Genomic DNA, 17673 nt, shown 5'->3' with positions numbered 1-17673 from the left:
GACAAGGTAGCTTTCTAAGTGGCTACTTCAATCTACATATAATTAAACTCTGAAAGACATTATACAACATTGCAAAAAGGATGGAGTTAATAATCTGTTGTGGGGGAAAAACATCTAATGAGAATCCTGGTAGCTGTCAACTCTAGCTTTACATTAGAATGCAAAATGTACAAGAGATGAGTTAATTCACATACTTTCACCCTAACATGCAAGTGAAATTAGTATATCCACAAGTAATAATGATGCCAGAAAAACAGTTCATTTACCAATTTAAACATGGTTTAATTATTGAAAAATTTCACTTTAAAGACTAAATATTAATCTTCAACACAAATGCTATTCATATGTTAATGTGAATATGAAAGTTAAAAACTTTCAAATAAAAAAGTCAATTTTGGAAGCAAATGCCTCAGGAAAATATTAATTATTCTGAATGCATTTGACAAAAGCTGAACTGAACTTAGTAGAGTTCAGTTTCTTCAAAGTTCTTAAAGTATTAGGTAAATATCTAGGATGTAGTAGCAAAGAAATTCTTAACAGCTGTTTATCATTCTTCTGCTGTGGAAATTTTGTCCCTTGACAGTTTGAATTAACTGACCAAGTATATATCTATGATTTTAAATTGCTAAATATAGCACTTAAGCAACATAGGTGGTAACTGTACCTGCCTGCCCCAAATTTAGAGTCAAAAAAAAGGAAATTATAATACTGAGATTATAAAGTGCACTTTTTATTTTATGCATTAAATCATATTGGCATATTGCAGAAAACATTTTTGAATGTCAAAAACATTTTGTTTAAATGGTTTTAAAAAATTCTAGCTCCTTTCATGTGGATTGTGTGCTAACACTTCACATAGGATAAATGTAATATTAATTGTTTGCTTTGGTTTTTATCAAGCATATTTCCATGCAATTGCTGCTGAAATAACTTTTAATACCTGAAAAAGCCTTGGTGGAAATTACTTACTAAGATTGTATAGTGCTTGAGACTTGTTGCAAAAGGTTAAAACCAAACTTTTTTCAAAAGAAAATTGATCAGTGCTAAAATGTCAACTGTCTAGGTGCAGTAGTATACCAGCATGTAAATATTGTTCTCCTGTTTCAGGTTCCCTAGCTGCATAGCATTTGCATTGTGACATTTTGTTACAACATTAGCAAGATAGTTGATGTTTCAGAATCGATCAGTTTTTGTTGGTATGAGGCACTGTGCAATTTAGTTGGATGTTGCAGGCTTTTTAATGTCTTTTCTCTGAAATATAATAAACTATTGTTTTTTGACAAAGTGTACGTTTCACGACTTCTTAATGCTTAACTGCTAAATAGTATAATTTTAGAAATGTGTATAAGACCACCACATAAGGTTATCATTGTAAAATAACTAAAAAAAAAAAAGGCAAAAGAAAGCAATATGCAAACTTCCCCCAAAGTCTGAAACTTTTGTAGAAATTGTATTTTAATTTAAAGAGTATTTTGTCTTGTTGCATTAAAACACAGCATACAAAAATAGGCTGTTGTATTGGAGAGCTCATATGCTTTAAAACCACTTCAAAAAAACTTAAGGTTATATTGAAGATGTTTTAAAGGTTGTGAATTCTTATTAGCAATGCTTCCAGTCAAGGAAAAACTTGTTAATAAGCCTTTACATGACCAATGCTTGCCCCATTAGACTGTATTCTGGAACAAAAGGCACAATAAAACTAATGTTTATATCTGAAGATAAATAAAATCTTTATTTCCCACTGCAATCTAAATGATTGATATTTGGAGTAAGATGTCAAGATATGGTAGATTGTCCCTTTAAATGCTGTGGACTTTTCTTGAAGATGGCATTAACAAACATGCAGTTGGGTTCTGGATAAGGGGAAACTGAGATTTAAAGGCTTGTTATTTACTGTAATGATGTTGGATATGTACCTGGCTCACGTTGATCCTAAATATTATAAATATGGAAAGAATAACTTCATGTATGCACTGTATTCTATGGGTAATATTTCCTACACATTACTTTGAAGATACATGTTTGAAGAATGCTCGTCTAGTATTAAAAAGGTGATTGGGCCAAATGTTGCACCTTTGGTGTGCCTAATAATTTTAAATAAGTAGCCTTAAACATCATCTCTCTTTACATATTTACATTTCACTTGAATTTTTGAAAGTAGTATTGGAATACCAGACTACAACATAATTCTGTTTTTTTAATTTCAGAGAAGATAATTTCTAATTGCATACAGTTACTTTGCATGTGTTACTGTTGCAAGTACTACAATGTTATTTTTTAGTCATATGTTTGCTTCCATTTTTCTTCTGACTTATCTCCTTCTCATTCATTTCATACTTGTGTGCAAGCCTGAACTCAGCTGGATGATGCATTTAGCAGGAACAAATAGACCATAGTCAAAGGTGTAAAAAGGATGATTTTCTGTTTCAAATAAACACATACAGCGTAATGATTTCTTCGTTTGTGACATAACTTGTTCTTGTAGTTTGTAAGGAGGGATAACACGGAATTTATGCTGAGACATGTTTGGCAATGTCTTACAGCATGGTCAAGTATCCTGAGAGCAGCGTCTCAGCATCTTTGTGCAGAATAGAAAGCTGAGAATTAATTGGTTTTAAGGAGCCAGGGCAATTAGCATCTCCTCCATTTTTTGCCCCAATTTTTGTTACATAAATATATTTTAAAATCCTGAAAATAGGCTTGTTGTTTAGTCTTTGGAGATGAATCATTCTTATCAGAACCCTTAACAGCAGGTTTGACAAATTTTAGGAAAAATTATAGGGATCTGTACATGTACCACAAGTGAAAGGTGTTTTCCCTTACTCAATTTAACTGGTCATCTGTTTAGATCCTACTCAAATCCAGTCTAGGTTTTTCTTCTGACTGACCACATTAACATTACTACAAAAAGTCCCTATGTTATTAAAACTTAAAGCAGAATGTAGCATTAGCATCTTTTTTCTTTAAAATCAAGGTAATTTTAATGTGACCTTGCAGAAGTATGGTGGCATAATGTCAAGAAACATCACCTTGGGAAAGCTCTTGTGAAGTCTATATCCATAAAGCCATGCCTCTACATTTTGTTCAGTTCATGTATTCATTTTCTGTTCATCTGTTAACAATAAACTAAGGTATAATTATTATTGCCTACACAAACAATGGTGTCAAGTTTATGTTAGCAGCAAGGTTTTCACCTTTTTTTTTTTAAATTTTGTTTTGTAAGTCTCAGAAAAATCCAGTAGCGGTGTAAACATTAGTATATTTAAGCCTACAGGATAATAGTTTTTTTCAATGTGCTTTGCAAACTGTATAGACCTCAATTTCCATCCTCACTTGAAAACCACTCTGTTATATAGCTTTGGCAATAAGTGTTTTTTTCCTCTTAATCCTGGAGTTCATACTAATCGAAACCAGTTCTAGCAAACAATCTAAATTTTCATCCTTGTTTTCCTTTTGGACAACAGACTAGGCCACTGTAGCCCTTCTTATTAATAACTAACACTTTTCTGAACCATAACATTATATATCACATCCTTTTCAGAGCAGATATGAAAATTATCCAATTAAATTTTTTCAGGGCAACAGTGAATAGTAAAAACTTGTTTCAGGTGAGCTAACAAAAAGCAGAAGTCAGTATTAAGACACATTTTAACAAAATGGGCATATTCTGTGAAGTGGCATATTATTAGAAAACAAAATAGAAAACACACGTACTGTGGCTGATTCCTTAGTTAGGACAGGCTGACATAGATTATCTATTTAATCTTTGAAAGTAATAACCATAATTTAATGTCTGACCTGAGAATTTTTTTAAATCCATGCAGGTTTCTTAAGCAAAAATTTTAGCATTTTGTTCACCCTGAACATGATAAATCTTTGACATGACACAGACAATATTCTTTCTTCGGGAACATTCATTAACTTGTATTAAACCAATGAAGAACTATTTAAAGCTTTCACTTGGAAAGCTGAAGTTGAACTTCTGATGTCCAGTTTTGTTTTGGTTGTGTTTGTGCTATCTACTTTTTTTACGGTAACACTGGCGAACAGAAATGCAGGAGGGGATTGCGTATACTGCTAAAGACATGAATCATAGGAACAAATATTCACTGGTGGGAGAACAGGCAAACATAATGCAGTAATCTGTGGTTTGTCTGCTTTTAAATAGAAATTTCCTCTCCAGAATGTGCCTATTAACCACCTAATCCTGCATCTTTCTTTGCACCAATATGTATCATGGGAAGATGCAAGAGCCATCATAGTATGAACTGGATCCTCATAAAAATTTTGTCTGTTACCCTGTGGTATGAGATTCAAAATGTGTGGTTTTGTTTCCTTTCTAATACTCTTATTTCTAATTTCTATATTCTTAATATTGATTTTTAAAACTTGCTTGCTGCTTGTTTAATTGAAATCTAACATGAGCTTAATAAATTGTTATATGCTGCATCAAAATCACTGTTAAAGAAATTTGCTTTATCTGTTTCTCACTACTGCATTGCTTATATTTAGTTGAAGGGTTACAGCATAGAATATGGGAAATAAATGTTGGTTCTGAATTCTTAAAATCAGTGCACAATACAACTTGTCATGGGGGTTTTTGCATTTTTTGTTGCTGCTGCCACAGAGATGGAAACATTTGTAATCAAACAATGAAACTATAAAAGTAAGCACTAGTTTTGCTTCAAAAGCTTTTAGTGGAAGGAATTGTTCAGGTTCCATGGTACATCCCAAGTGAAAATTTATATCTTTAAAGATACAGAATGGAGGATTATTTTGCCAATTTAATGTTAACTTTTGCACTGTATGTATCAAACTTGCAGTTTGCATTAATAGTGTGTTTTTTTGCAGAAAGTTGTCCTTTTTGTGGCTATTGAATTTAATCAATTTCCTTGGCTATTTTCAGTGTAACTGATGACACTGGAAATCGCTTGGTCAAGTGGTCAACATGGTCTTTTTTAGGTGTTATCTGTGTTACTAACAATGAATATGTAGTTTATACACAAATATGAATTCTAAACACTTCAGGTGTAGATACTGCTTTTTATCTAGCATTTTTTTTCTAGCATGTCATATTTTCATTGCAAATTTCAATGTTAAGGGAAAATGGAGGAAAAATTTGCTCAGAGGTCTTTTTTTATTAGCTTGGTTGATAGATTTGGAAAAGATGAGAACGCTGAGGAAGGAGGTGCAGAGAGCTTGGACAAGATGATTGATTGTTTTAGCCATGTTCAACTTTGCCTTGTGGCCAAGGAGGCCAGTAGTATCCTGGGGTGCATTAGGAAGAACACTGTCAGCAGGTCAATGGAGGTGATCCTCCCCCTCTACTCAACCCAAGTGAGGCCACGCCTGGAGTGTTGTCCAGTGCAGGGCTGCTCAGTACAAGAAAGATATGGAGCCACTGGGGCAAGTCTAGCAAAGGGCTTCTAAGATGAGGAAGGGACTGGAGCAGCTCTCATGTGAGGAAAGGCTGAGAGAGCTGGGGCTCTTCAGCCTGGAGAAGAGAAGACTGAAGGGGAGGATCTTATCAATGTGTATAAATATCTGAAGAAAGGGTGTAAAGAGGATGGGGCCAGACTCTTCTCAGTGGTGCCCAGCAATAGGACAAGAGGCAATGGGCACAAACTGAAACACAGGAAGGTCCGTCTGAACATAAGGGAAAACTTCACTGTGAGGGTGACAGAGCCCTGGCACAGGTTGCCCAGAGAGATTGTGGAGTCTCCATCCTTAGAGATATTCAAAAGCCATCTGGACAGGGTCCTGGGCAATGTGCTGTAGGTGACTCTGAGCAGGGGTGTTGGACTAGATGATTTCTAAAGGTCCCTTCCAACCTCAACCATTCTGTGATTCTGTGAAGCTACAGTTAGTTATCTGGAAGATTTCACAGAGACAGGCTGAAATTTCATATTTGCCACAAAGAGACAGCTCTTTAATAGCGATAGACCTATGAGGTTTTAACATAGAGATTGAACACTTGAAAATAGTGATATTTTGAATACATTTGCTTTCATCTGGAAACTTATGGTGCTACTAGAACTACGCAACAAATCTGTTCTTCTCCTTTCTCATGCCCTTTCAAGGTTTTGTAGCCTGCTGATCTTAAATCTTGTAAAAAAAAAAAAAAAAAAAAATGTTGATTGGTCTTAACTACAAATTTGTTTCTGTGATTTCTTTTGCCCTTTGGTCATTCTTCCACTTTTTTTCATCTGTGAGTTTTGCTTTTGCAGTGTTCTGTTATATCTTGTTATTGCTTTATAGTCTAACTACTTTTAGTCTACTTCAGTTTTTCTGTGGGTGGAGAACAGGTCTCAAACCTTTGACTGTTTTTTAGTGAGACTAGAAAGCTGTTACACTAATGGCATAAAACACTTGTGGATAATATTAAAGACTACATAATTATCTTGTCTGTGTTGTCCTCAGCAGCATTTAAAAACTAGTTATGTTCTTTTGGTACTACTTTGTTTAATTAGAGCTATTAAAAATAAACTAGAGAATGAATTAACCTGGATATGATCTCTCCAAAATAAAAATTGAAGCCCAGTATTGGAGTAGTGAAGTGTAAGAATGGCTGCACAAGAAAATTATGGGGAGATGTGCAATTTTAGGAAAAAAATAGCTAATGTGTAATAGTATATATTGTATGCATAAAGTATTCCTGCATTTTATTTTGACACTTTTGGGATGGTGCCTAGAATGTGCTCTGGACTAGTGTATAAATTTAATAACTAAAAATAGTGTAACTTGTTAGTACCATTTCAAATGGATGTGATGACTATACATGTTACTTTTGGAGGCACTTCTCCAGGTCAGATCTCTAGATTACTGGAGAGTCTTTAGGAGTTGGGACTGAACTTCACATTTTTTTCTGTCTAGATGGGATTAAGCTTCCTTTTTTTAAAAGGTATTTAAAGTCTTCATTTATAGTGATTTTTGACCCTGTATATCTTAGCTTCTTGTCAAACACGTAGGTTTTTTTTGTTTTCTCTAGTTTTGGATTATAGTTTTGTTGTTTTCTTTAAACTTGGCTCCGCTAATAGCGAAGGCTTACAGCTCTGTGTGAGGGGGTGTTATAATGCAGAACAGAACCAATAACTTAGTAGATTTTATACAGACCAGTAGCAGCCATTTTTGGTTTCATGTTAGATAAAGACGAATTAACTTAGAAAAATACTATGAAATCTGTACTTAAGTTGAAATTTTACGAACATCTTATTGGTGTGAAATGAATTTAGATATGTACTTGGTGGGGAAGTAGGAAATTTTTTTACTGAAGCACATATGAGAACCAGTTAAAAAAAATCATTTTTGGTGCACTGTGTGCATCATTAAGGATTCAGTTCAGTGTCTCTCTTTCTAGTTATAAACTGTAAGTAATCATCTCTGAGAAGTGATTCTATGACACCCAGAACATTACTCTGGTATTGGATTCTGTGGCGCCTCTAAAAGTTGGAAGAGGAAACAATCAGTGTTGAGGCTTGTATTATTGATATGATAAAGCTGAAGTTGTGAAACTGGAAAAAAAAATGAGGGGATCACGATGTGGTGCAATTGAAAGTTAATATACTTCAAATCTTACTATTTTTTTAAGCTAGGTATGTGTGTATGAGCTTTGTTTTAAATTTCTTTGACCAGTGCAAAAGCAGTGAGGACTTTACTGTGTTCTTATACTTCTCCTTTTGAAAATTCTGCTTCTGCTGGTGTATTGGTGAATGTATCCTAGCTTGAGGAAATATATTAAGTCTAAATTTCAATTTGTAAAATATGAAATTCCTGCAAATAACATACTAGTGTTCTTTTATAGCTGTTGATGCTTAGTCAGAATTTTTCTTAATCTGCACCAAAGCAAAGCTATTAGCCCATGTTTTGAATAGGGTAAAAAGAGATAAGCAGCTGTGATAATCATTGACTGTCACCAGACCTTGGTTTTGCTAGAAAACTCTTTAAGATATACAGTTACATAGTAAGTAGATAAAGGAATGTATAATTTGAATGTTTGTCCCTGTTATCCTTCAGGATCTCCCACCTACCATATGGCAACTGACATAGAGCATATATGTGGCTTGTTTGAGTGGCATGATGAAATGATCAAATGCCAATACTGTTCTCAGGAAAAAACTGTATGTGGCTGCTTATTTATTTATTTTTCCAAAAGCCCTTTAAATATCCATCTGTTTGAGGAAGATAGCACATAATTAACTTTGTCACTCCAGAGATGCTTATGTCTAAATTGAATTTTGAGCCAGAATATCTGTGTACAAAAAAGAGGCCAGAAATGCATGGGTTTGGTACATCAGGGAGAACTAGTTAAGATTATGAAGAAATGGAATGGTGAATCTTATAACTCATTTTCAAAGGAAATCTAAAGCTTTTTGGAAAATGCTGGGCCCTGAAATTCACGATTATAAAATAAAAATTGACTGTGTAATAAAGTGGCTTTACATTATTAGTCTCATAAGAGATAAGCATGGATTTATAGAGATTAAGTTCCTAACATAATCAATCATTTCTGGTGTTTATTAAAATATGTGAGGATGTAACTGGTAATGGTAAATGTGGTAGAATTTGTGTCCATATTTGGTACCTTATGAAAACTGCCCCACAATAGGGTTTGACTTATGGTTTAGGCTGTAGGTAGTTTAAAAAAAAAAAAAGTGAGCGTTGGAGTTCATCAAAAAGATATCAAATGATTTTTGGAAATATTAGGTTGTTAAACTGGGACAGAATTTATACTTGTAAAATAGTGAGAATAATGAGAAAAAAATGTTGATTGGAAAGGAATTCATCTTTCTTTTCCTACCAATAGTTCAGAGAGCAATCTGTTAATTCTTTTGTATGCCTAGTGCACATAAAACATTTCTTTATATCCTGGGGTTCTTAACAGATCTTGATTTGGAGTTTTCTTGGTTGTCACTGTTTAGCTGCACTGATCGCATTTTTTTTGTAATTTGTAGGGGGTTTGAGTTGATTAACTTTTAATTTTTAAGTATTTTTGCTTTTTATTCCTTATCTTTGAGCTTTTTAAAACCTTTTAGTTTTTATGGCTTCCTTGAACAATCCCTCTTTCAAACTTATTTTCATCTGTACGTTTGGATTAGAGCAATTCCTTCTACACCTTGTTAAATGTGTTACTTTATCGCGGCAGAAATAAACACAGAAAAAGCTTTTTAGGAAAATCTTGTCTTTTCTACTGCATAAAATTCCCAAACTATGTCCAGTCTTAATTCACACTTTAGCACACTAAATAGTGGAGCATGTAAGGATCAGATGCCTGAGCTGGAACTGCCAGTGGAGACAAGGGTTAAATAATGTAGGTAGCACCTCTGAGGAGTGCCTGGGTTTCCAGGAGCCGTAGAGCGGCTGCTGGGAACTGCGGGCTCACCTTTGTGAGCACTAGGTCCTTCTAAGACCTGCTTAGCGCTTGGTAGAGCAGTCCTCTGTTCATTTTCATTTTTAAAGTCTTTGCAAGCCTCCTTCAAGTAAATTTGGTTGTACAGCTTGGAGTTATCTACAGTATGAATGAAGAATTTCTTGGAGGAAAAAAAAAGCAAGGCAGCTTCCCAGGGACCAGGTGCTCTTTGAGCAATACTGGCCCTAGGCATAGGCGTTCACCTTCCTTTTCAAATAGGGACCCTATAATAGGTAATCTTGAAAAGAACTGAGGAGGTAAAATCACACTAAGCCTGCTTACATTTGTTGAATTATGAAAGAAATAGCATGAACACTAGTACAGGTATTTCTGGGGTTAAAAAACAAAAAAAACCCAAAATAACCTTGGGCTTTAGTAGTTGTGTGCGGGCAAATCACAGGTGGTGGATGTGCATGTGGACAGCGTGTCTTGAGGAACTCCCGCTTGTTCTGGGAGTACTTACCAGCTGATAAGGAAATATTTTTCATAATAGTTTACATTTTAGGTTCTCTAATTCATCTTCCTAAAGGGAGGGATGGATATATATATATGTGTGTGTGTGTGTATGTATATATATTTTTTCCTGATTAACAGTGAAAAGAGCCTGGAATAACTCACTAGCCTGTCTCAGCTAAAAGTAACCTTTGTCAAAACCTTTCTTTCTGTGCCTGCTTCATAAGTTTTGCATGACACTTTTGCTAAATAACATTTGATTTGATGTATTAAAAAAAAAAAATCATCACATGGTCTGATGGCATATTAAAACCTTGGGTAATACAGCTAATTAGGACATCTTGTCTAGAAAGTAAGCTCTTTGTAAAAATAAAAATGATCTTTATCTTCCCCCTTGCCCCCCAAAAAACACTTGGAGGAAAAAATAGCTCTTATATCGTAACCTGAAAATCAAGAAATTCACACGCTCGTAAAGAATTGAGACAAGTTAATTGAGCCACGATAATCTTGTTTTTAATTGCTGTATGTAAAAATGTCATTGCTTTCCTGATAACATGTGGAGCCACTGCTTAACATCAGGCTTAGTGGCAGGCTATTTTTTTTTTTAGGTTCATAGTAAATCTTCAACAATATGCTGTTTCATGTGCTAGTTTCATTTTTGTTGGGGGGAGGGGGAAGAAAAACAGACTAATTCTTAAACATCCACCAATGACTTGTCATCCTTTTACCTTCCTTATTATCTGAAATACCCCTGCCAAATCTTAAATTATTCTGATATTCATATGGTTTCCCAGTCCCTGCCTCCTTCATGTATTCTCAGGTCGTTATCATAGTGCCACATGAAAACGTCATTTTGCTTATGCGCTGTGAGCCAGTATTGCAGCACAGTGCACACTAGAAACACGACTGTGGCGTAGAACTCGGGAAAAGAAAAACTCTGCTTCTTGCAAGATTACGTAGAAAAGATGACTGAATTCTGGCAAAATTTTCGAAAGCTTGCTTTTGGAAATTCTGCGCAGGTCAAATATATGAAGGTTCTGGTTTGATTTCTCCTCTCCCCTTTTTGTTTTTTTACTCTTGGCAATCTGAATTGTAACAGGCATCTGGTGGCTCCAGGACTAACCCTAGCATGAAGTTAGGCTTAAAATTGTGGTAGTTTTGTTTTTAAACAAAACCTAAAGCATTGTCTCTGCCTTCAATTTATTCATTACTTTTCTTCCTCTTATTGTTAAATATTCTCCCTGCTTTCCCCAGTTTAAATGTTGTATGGTACTGATAACATGGTGCTTAGTTTGGCTTAATAAGCTACTTCACACACCACAGCTTTTATTATCTCAGATCTGTTCGAAGATGTCTGCGTGGTTTTGTTTGAGGCTTACTCTGTCCAGCCTTCATGTCATCCAGGCCTCTGAACTGGAAATATCTTAACCCTGCAGTGTTTAATATTCCCTGGAAATTAAACTGCTTCAGCATGATTAGAGAGTTGGAGCTATGCTCCTTACCTGACAGTGTTTTGGTATCTTTTACATATCTAACCTATTGGACAGCATATTTTTGCTTTTCTCTAATAAGATAGTTTTTGTGTTCAGTACCTTGGATACAGTGGATTATACAATGGAGTTTGACATGGAATTATAGTTACAAATAAAAGCCCTATACCCAAATGCTGGGCACAGTTTTTTCTGGTATATAATTCTTTGCAGATTGTAAATAAAAGTTGAAGCCTGCTATTTAGTCCTACTTCAGTGCTTGTCTTTACTTGTATGTGTGCTCTAAGTTATCTGTAAAATACTTAAGAACTTCATAGTGATTTATATAATGTAAAATACTACATTTTTGTGGACATAACTTTCAAAATACAGCCAAACTGTGGAAGCTGTAGAATCATGAAATGCATGTGATATTTAATATTTTCAGTAGATGCATGTAGTAGCAGTAGAACTGTTATTCTTGTAACTTTTACAAGTAGAAGTAGGCATCTGTGTAGAGATACTAAAATAAATGAAGAATACCTATATATGAAGTTTGTTTATAACCATTTACCTAGTGTTCCACAGTCGTGACATGTACTTGTTGCTTTATAGAATATTACATTTATTTTTTTCAAAGAAAAGTGTAATATTTTAAGTAGTCATATGAAACAGTTACAAGAAAAAGGTAGCACTTTGCAATGTACAGGGAGACTTGTCAATATAAAAAAAATCATATACTGCCAAATATTATGTAAATTTATTGTATGTAAATGTAAATATAAGGCTTAATGGACTATATTTACATTATGCCTGTGCATTATTACATTATTTCTGGTAGGCTGTCTAGGCAGAACATGACATCTGGTTCAAGTATGCTGTGAATAAAGTAAACAATTTTCTAAGATGCCTTGCTATTCATATAACATATTTTAAATTTAATAAAGTTACCTTTTCGCTGTTGACCTTTTTAATTTATAAATATTTCTGTTAATTTTAGATTCTAAAAGGCTGTACTTCGTTTTAATAGAAGAAAGTATGTCTTATCCAATGCTGCATAAAGTAGTAACAACATTGAGTGATTTCTTATATCATTCCTGCTGTATGCTAATAATATTTTTGAAGATAATATTTTATTAATTGAATTTTTGTTTTCTTCTAGCTGACAGCACGATCACTGCCTTCCATACAGTCTGATGAGAGACTACAACCTCTGCTTAATCATCTCAGGTAGCATAAACAGAAAGCATGAATGTATTCTTTCATACAGATAAAACAATTTTATCAATTGAATGTTTTAGCTATACTTTTTTTCGGATACCTTATCTGAGGGATTGGCTTTGACTGAAAAAAGTGGAAAAAAATTCTTTCAGTTTAACACAAACTTTAACTTAAATTACATGAAAAAATTTATATAGCTGGTGTTGCTTCTTCTGAGAAGCAATAAGAAAATACCTGTAGCTTTTATGAAAAATTTTTTAATATTAAAGTGCAACATTGGTAAGTTGCTTTATGAACAAAACTCAACAAATCCCAAATTACACTTCTCAGAATATGTGCCTGCCTTATTTCATGTTTTTTAAGCTTTTTTTTTTTGCTTCTCTTTCTGGAAAAATTGTCTGTCACTCCATCCCTGCTGAATGGAGTTTATTTTACCTTTTTAATGGGGTTATGGAGAGAGCTGAAAGTGCGAATCAATAGAGTGCCCTACAACACAGTTGAAAAAGCCTGCCTCTCTCTTAGGAGTGTATAGTGTATAAGATCTTTCTTGCTGCTTTGAATATATTTGGGAATGAAGAGTAAGAAAAATGCTTTTCTAGTATTTTTCGGATTAAACATAGATTTGATCCCTTTCTTATGTAGGTGATTGTTTTCTGCTTTATATTGATTGTGAGAGTTTACTTCCTAAGGTAGTATGGAGGAAGACCAAACAGCTAAAAAGAGAGATACTGGTTAAGAATCACAGAATGATTTAGTTTGGAAGGAACCTCTGGAGATGATCGTGTCTAACCCTGACTCAGAGCGTGGCTGGGTAGACTGGGTTGCTCAGGTACTTATCCAGTTGAATTTTGAATATTTCATAGGGCAGAAATTTACTTAAACGTTGAATGTCAGTAAGGAAAGCACTGTTTTATAACACATACAACTATGCCCTGAAATCACTGAAATGGTGTTGAATGAGCTGGAATGAGCAGCAAAGCTACATCGGGACAACAATGCACCTGAATGCAAATCTAGTTAACGTGCTGTTTGTCTCCTGTGGTGCTCTACTGCATGATGCAACCATGCCTCAAATGCGGTGTTTTTACTTTGTTTCAAACCCCAAATCTCTTTACCAGCTTTTTTTTTTAGTACATAGGAGCAGTTTCATGTCTTATTGCTTTTAGTGTAAATTAGAATAGGAAAAATAGCTTTTAGTGCATCTCTGTTTGTCTGTTTATGGTTAAACTTTAAGAACAGTGAATGAAAAATCATTAAAGCATAACTGTTACATAACTAGTTAGCGAATACTTCTGAATGCAGATCCCCTTCCATGTTTTTATTACCATTCATCATACTGGCATTTTCAGAAATACTCCTCAGTAGCACACCTTTCACCATCTGAAGTTAAAGAGCAATTGGGTTAGCTAGTCATGCTCTCTGTGAGTAATTACTGAGAAGCTTGAATTTTCTTCCAATATATGCTACGCATCTGTATAAGCAGAACAGCCTCCACTATCACAGCAAGCAGTCTTCACTTGTTTATTGTATGGGGAAAGAAAAGTTGCAAAAAAGCTAGTTTTTTTTAACACTAGCTGTTAAAACTAACAGAGATACACATTTATGCAGAATATTTTTTGCATATTCTGATATTAAATTGGATATGTATGTAAGGCAGCTTGTGATTTGCATTCTTTCTGCTTTTGCAAAAACGGAGGGGCTATTTCCAGTGCATTATGTCAGCAATTGAAAAAACTCCGTAAACACTTCCACATTGTCTATTTTAAAGAAACTTGCAAAAAGGCAAAATACATCAAACCTTATAACTTGCAAAATGTCAAGGGACAGACAGATGACCAAGTAGGTCTTTTCTGTTATTTCTATGAATCTGTGATTTTAGTTCATCCTGCTCATAAAGGTATTGGTTTTAGGCCTTCCCCTTCTTTGTGTGATGTTTCTTACAGCAATATTTTATTTTTGGCATATGTCAACAGAGCTTTATCAGGAGAGTAAAAGCTTAGATAGAAAAGTGTGAAAGGAGCATACAACTGAAGGTTACAGAGAATTGTTTGGTTGTTAATGCGTTGCACATTTGTTGGCAGCTGTTCCTATCTACCTGTGACTTAAATTAGCTAGTCTTCAAAAAAGGTCACTTTGCTGAGGATTATGTCTGCATAGATATTTTAATCCATGCCTATTTTTTTAATGGGCATAGCATGTATTTTGTAATTGGACTATTCTAGGCTAAATAGTTATTTTATCTGTGACTTAGATGCTCTTTTTGTGCTATTGTTTCACTGCTGATTTTTATTTTTTCAGTCTAGTACAATTAATATTAAAGAACAGTTTTAGTTAAAATGTATTTTTTTTGATGTAAAAATGTGCTTAGGGATTTCACATGCTCACAGTAGGCTACAAGAAGACTTAAATTGCTAAAACTTTTGTAATTATATTTTTAGCAAATACTTATAGCTCATCAAGGAAGCTGTGGAAGCATCTGTACAGTGTTAATATTCTAACATAATTTTATAGAAATGGAAGCTTTGTCCAAATGCATGAGATGAACACTCTTGTTTCAATATTCAAAGGTATTTACCGGGTTTTATAGTGAAATTACAATATCATGACATTGACATTCTGTGTAAAATCTTAAGCAGGAATTATTTCAAAGATAGACAAAAGCTGTCATATGTAATCCTATCAAAGTACCAGAGGACTGTGCCTGTGCACTGAGCCTTTTTTATCTTGCACGTTTTTTACTCTTTGTTTCTATTTTTTTTATTTTCTTTTTTAGAATGCCTGCTTATGCCTTGGTGTTTTGAATACATGCAGTATGTGAAATTACACCTTAGTTCAACTTACACTCAAAAAGAATGCATATGAGAGGTGGAAACAAGGACAGGCAGCAAAGGAATAGTGCATAAGAATTGCTTGGATACTGAGGGCAGATGGGGCTAAGACTAGCAAGAGACATTAAGGATAACAAGAAGGGATCCTACAAGTAGGCTAGTTGCATAAGGAAGTTCCAGGAAAAGTGTGGGTCCACTGTTGGATGGAGGAGTTAGGCTAATGATGGATGATGTGGAAAAGACTGAATTACTCAAGAGGATTGTGGATAGAATGGCAGAGCACCAGCACAAGGCTACTGGAGATAGGCGCTTTAAGCACCTGAATTATGAGGAGAGGCTGAGGGAGTTGGCTTTGTATAGTCTGGTGAAGAGGAGGCTTAGGGATGATCAAGAAGAAGCTGCCTACAACTATTTGAAAGGCAAGCATCACAGTATTGGACTTTCTGATGGTGCCAAAGGGTATAACATGTGACAGTGGTCTCATATAGCAGCTTGGGAGGTTCAGGTCAGACATTAGGAAAAACTTCTCTGCTAGGAGGATAGTGCAGCAGGTTGCCCAGACATATAGAATCGTTGTTCTTGGAGGTTTTAGGACTCAGCTAGAAATAGCCGTGACTGACCTGACTAGTCTTGAGAGGAGGGGGAACAGGACTAAATCGTCTCCTGGTGTCCTTTCCAGCCAATGTTAGTATGGTTACGTCAACTGTGTTTTCAAGTGTTAGTCCACAAAGGTGATAAAGAAAACAACTATTTTGTAAGATCAGATTTTTTTTAACGGATATCACAGCACCCATGCAGACATGCTCATCCTCATTCTCATTAATTTTTCCTCTCAGCTTGTTTATCTTAAATGCATGTTTAACTATATAGATATAAAGCACGGCCGTCTTATCATTTTTATGATGTTTTGGCTTTGTGTCCCTTACTGTTTTAAACATGTGGGTATTAATCCTGAACTATGAATCATTTTGCAATTCATTGTTTTTTAACTTTAATTTTTTTAGTTTCTAAGGGAAGACACTGAAAGAATAATTCAGATCCCACAGTTGTGTTCCACTTTCTGTAAACTGTGTAAAATCAAAAGTTATTTACAAGGTTTTCTTCCTTTGTATTTTTTGGTTTCTTTTGATACTAATATTGCATTAGTGGCTTAAATGTCTCCTAGCATTTTTTTGCCCAAATCAGCCTCACTGGTGTTCTGATAGTCTATTGAATATGACCCAACTTCCAAAGTCAATTAAAAATGTAGTACTTTTTGGTAGCTAAAAATGCTTACAAAATGCTTATCTGTAATTGTTTTCACTTGTGAAATATCTTTAAAATGTTTAGAGCTGTGTCCTATGCAAGAACATAAGCTTAACGACAACCATTAACACTAATGGAATTAGTTTTGCACTCTAGAACCTACTGCTTGTTTCTACTTTTTGTCCCCTTTGTTTTTAAGTTATACTTTGCTCCTAACGGGTTTTTCTCCTCCCCCCCGCCTTCTTGTATTTTCAGTCTTCCTAAAGACAGACTTGCTCAACAGGTAGGATCTTTTTTTTTTTTTTTTTAAATGCTTGCACTTTGTATGCTCACTCTATGGAAAAGAATGCCTTTATTTATTCTACATTTCCTGGGCGTACTTTTGAAAGAAATTCTAAAAACAGATTAATTGTAAAAACTTTACCTCTGGTGATAACAGTGCTGTGATCTTTACTGAAGAATTGTAAAAATAACAATGTTTAAAATAGTCATTTTGAACTTGATACTCATCTTTAGTTTCAAGATAGATTTAGAAAACATTGATAACTAAGATTTTGGATTTTAGAAAGACAGATTTTTTGAGAAATTGAGTCAGGCTGAATTGAGACACAGGAATTTGTATATGAGGGGACCATAAAACTATTTTTAGGTGAAAAATGAAGATGTTATCTGGTGCTTGTACTCCAGCAAATTCCCAAAAGAAATTGCAAAAAGTTATGGATGCCTTTAGGTGAGTAAGAACCTTGATCAGGAAGTAACCACAGAAGCTCTGTGTAATAAAAGAAAGGGATGAGTCAAAAATAAGAGCTAAATACCGGAAGCCAAAAAGAAGAGGGGGAAGAAAAGAGAGAGGATGGTCACAAGCTTGTTTTGAGCTGTGTTGTACTAAAGCATTTTCAAACAAATAGTAGCAGACTATTTGGTAACATTTAATGACATGAAAAGGGAGGAAAATTATTCACAGAATAAAGGATATTCTTCTTATTTTTTTACAAGGTTCTCGAGATTGCCATTGTTTTCCTCTTTAATCTTACTCAATCTGTGGTGAAAG

At 34.6% G+C, this 17673-nt stretch overlaps 1 protein-coding gene across 1 annotated transcript in view; it reads left to right on the top strand.

Annotated features, from left to right (window-relative positions):
• Positions 1–17673, top strand: part of PRIM2 (DNA primase subunit 2) — a 107082-nt gene that overhangs the window by 44955 nt on the left and 44454 nt on the right. Inside the window, exon 7 of the mRNA XM_067294157.1 lies at positions 12491–12558. Within this exon, the coding sequence (XP_067150258.1) occupies positions 12491–12558 (68 nt within the window). The remainder of the gene's footprint in view (positions 1–12490; positions 12559–17673) is intronic.

The sequence above is a fragment of the Apteryx mantelli genome, chromosome 3 (assembly GCF_036417845.1).
Source record: "Apteryx mantelli isolate bAptMan1 chromosome 3, bAptMan1.hap1, whole genome shotgun sequence".
Classification (NCBI taxonomy): domain Eukaryota; kingdom Metazoa; phylum Chordata; class Aves; order Apterygiformes; family Apterygidae; genus Apteryx; species Apteryx mantelli.
Note: the sequence above shows the minus strand (reverse complement) of the source record. Positions and strands in the feature narration are given on the sequence as shown.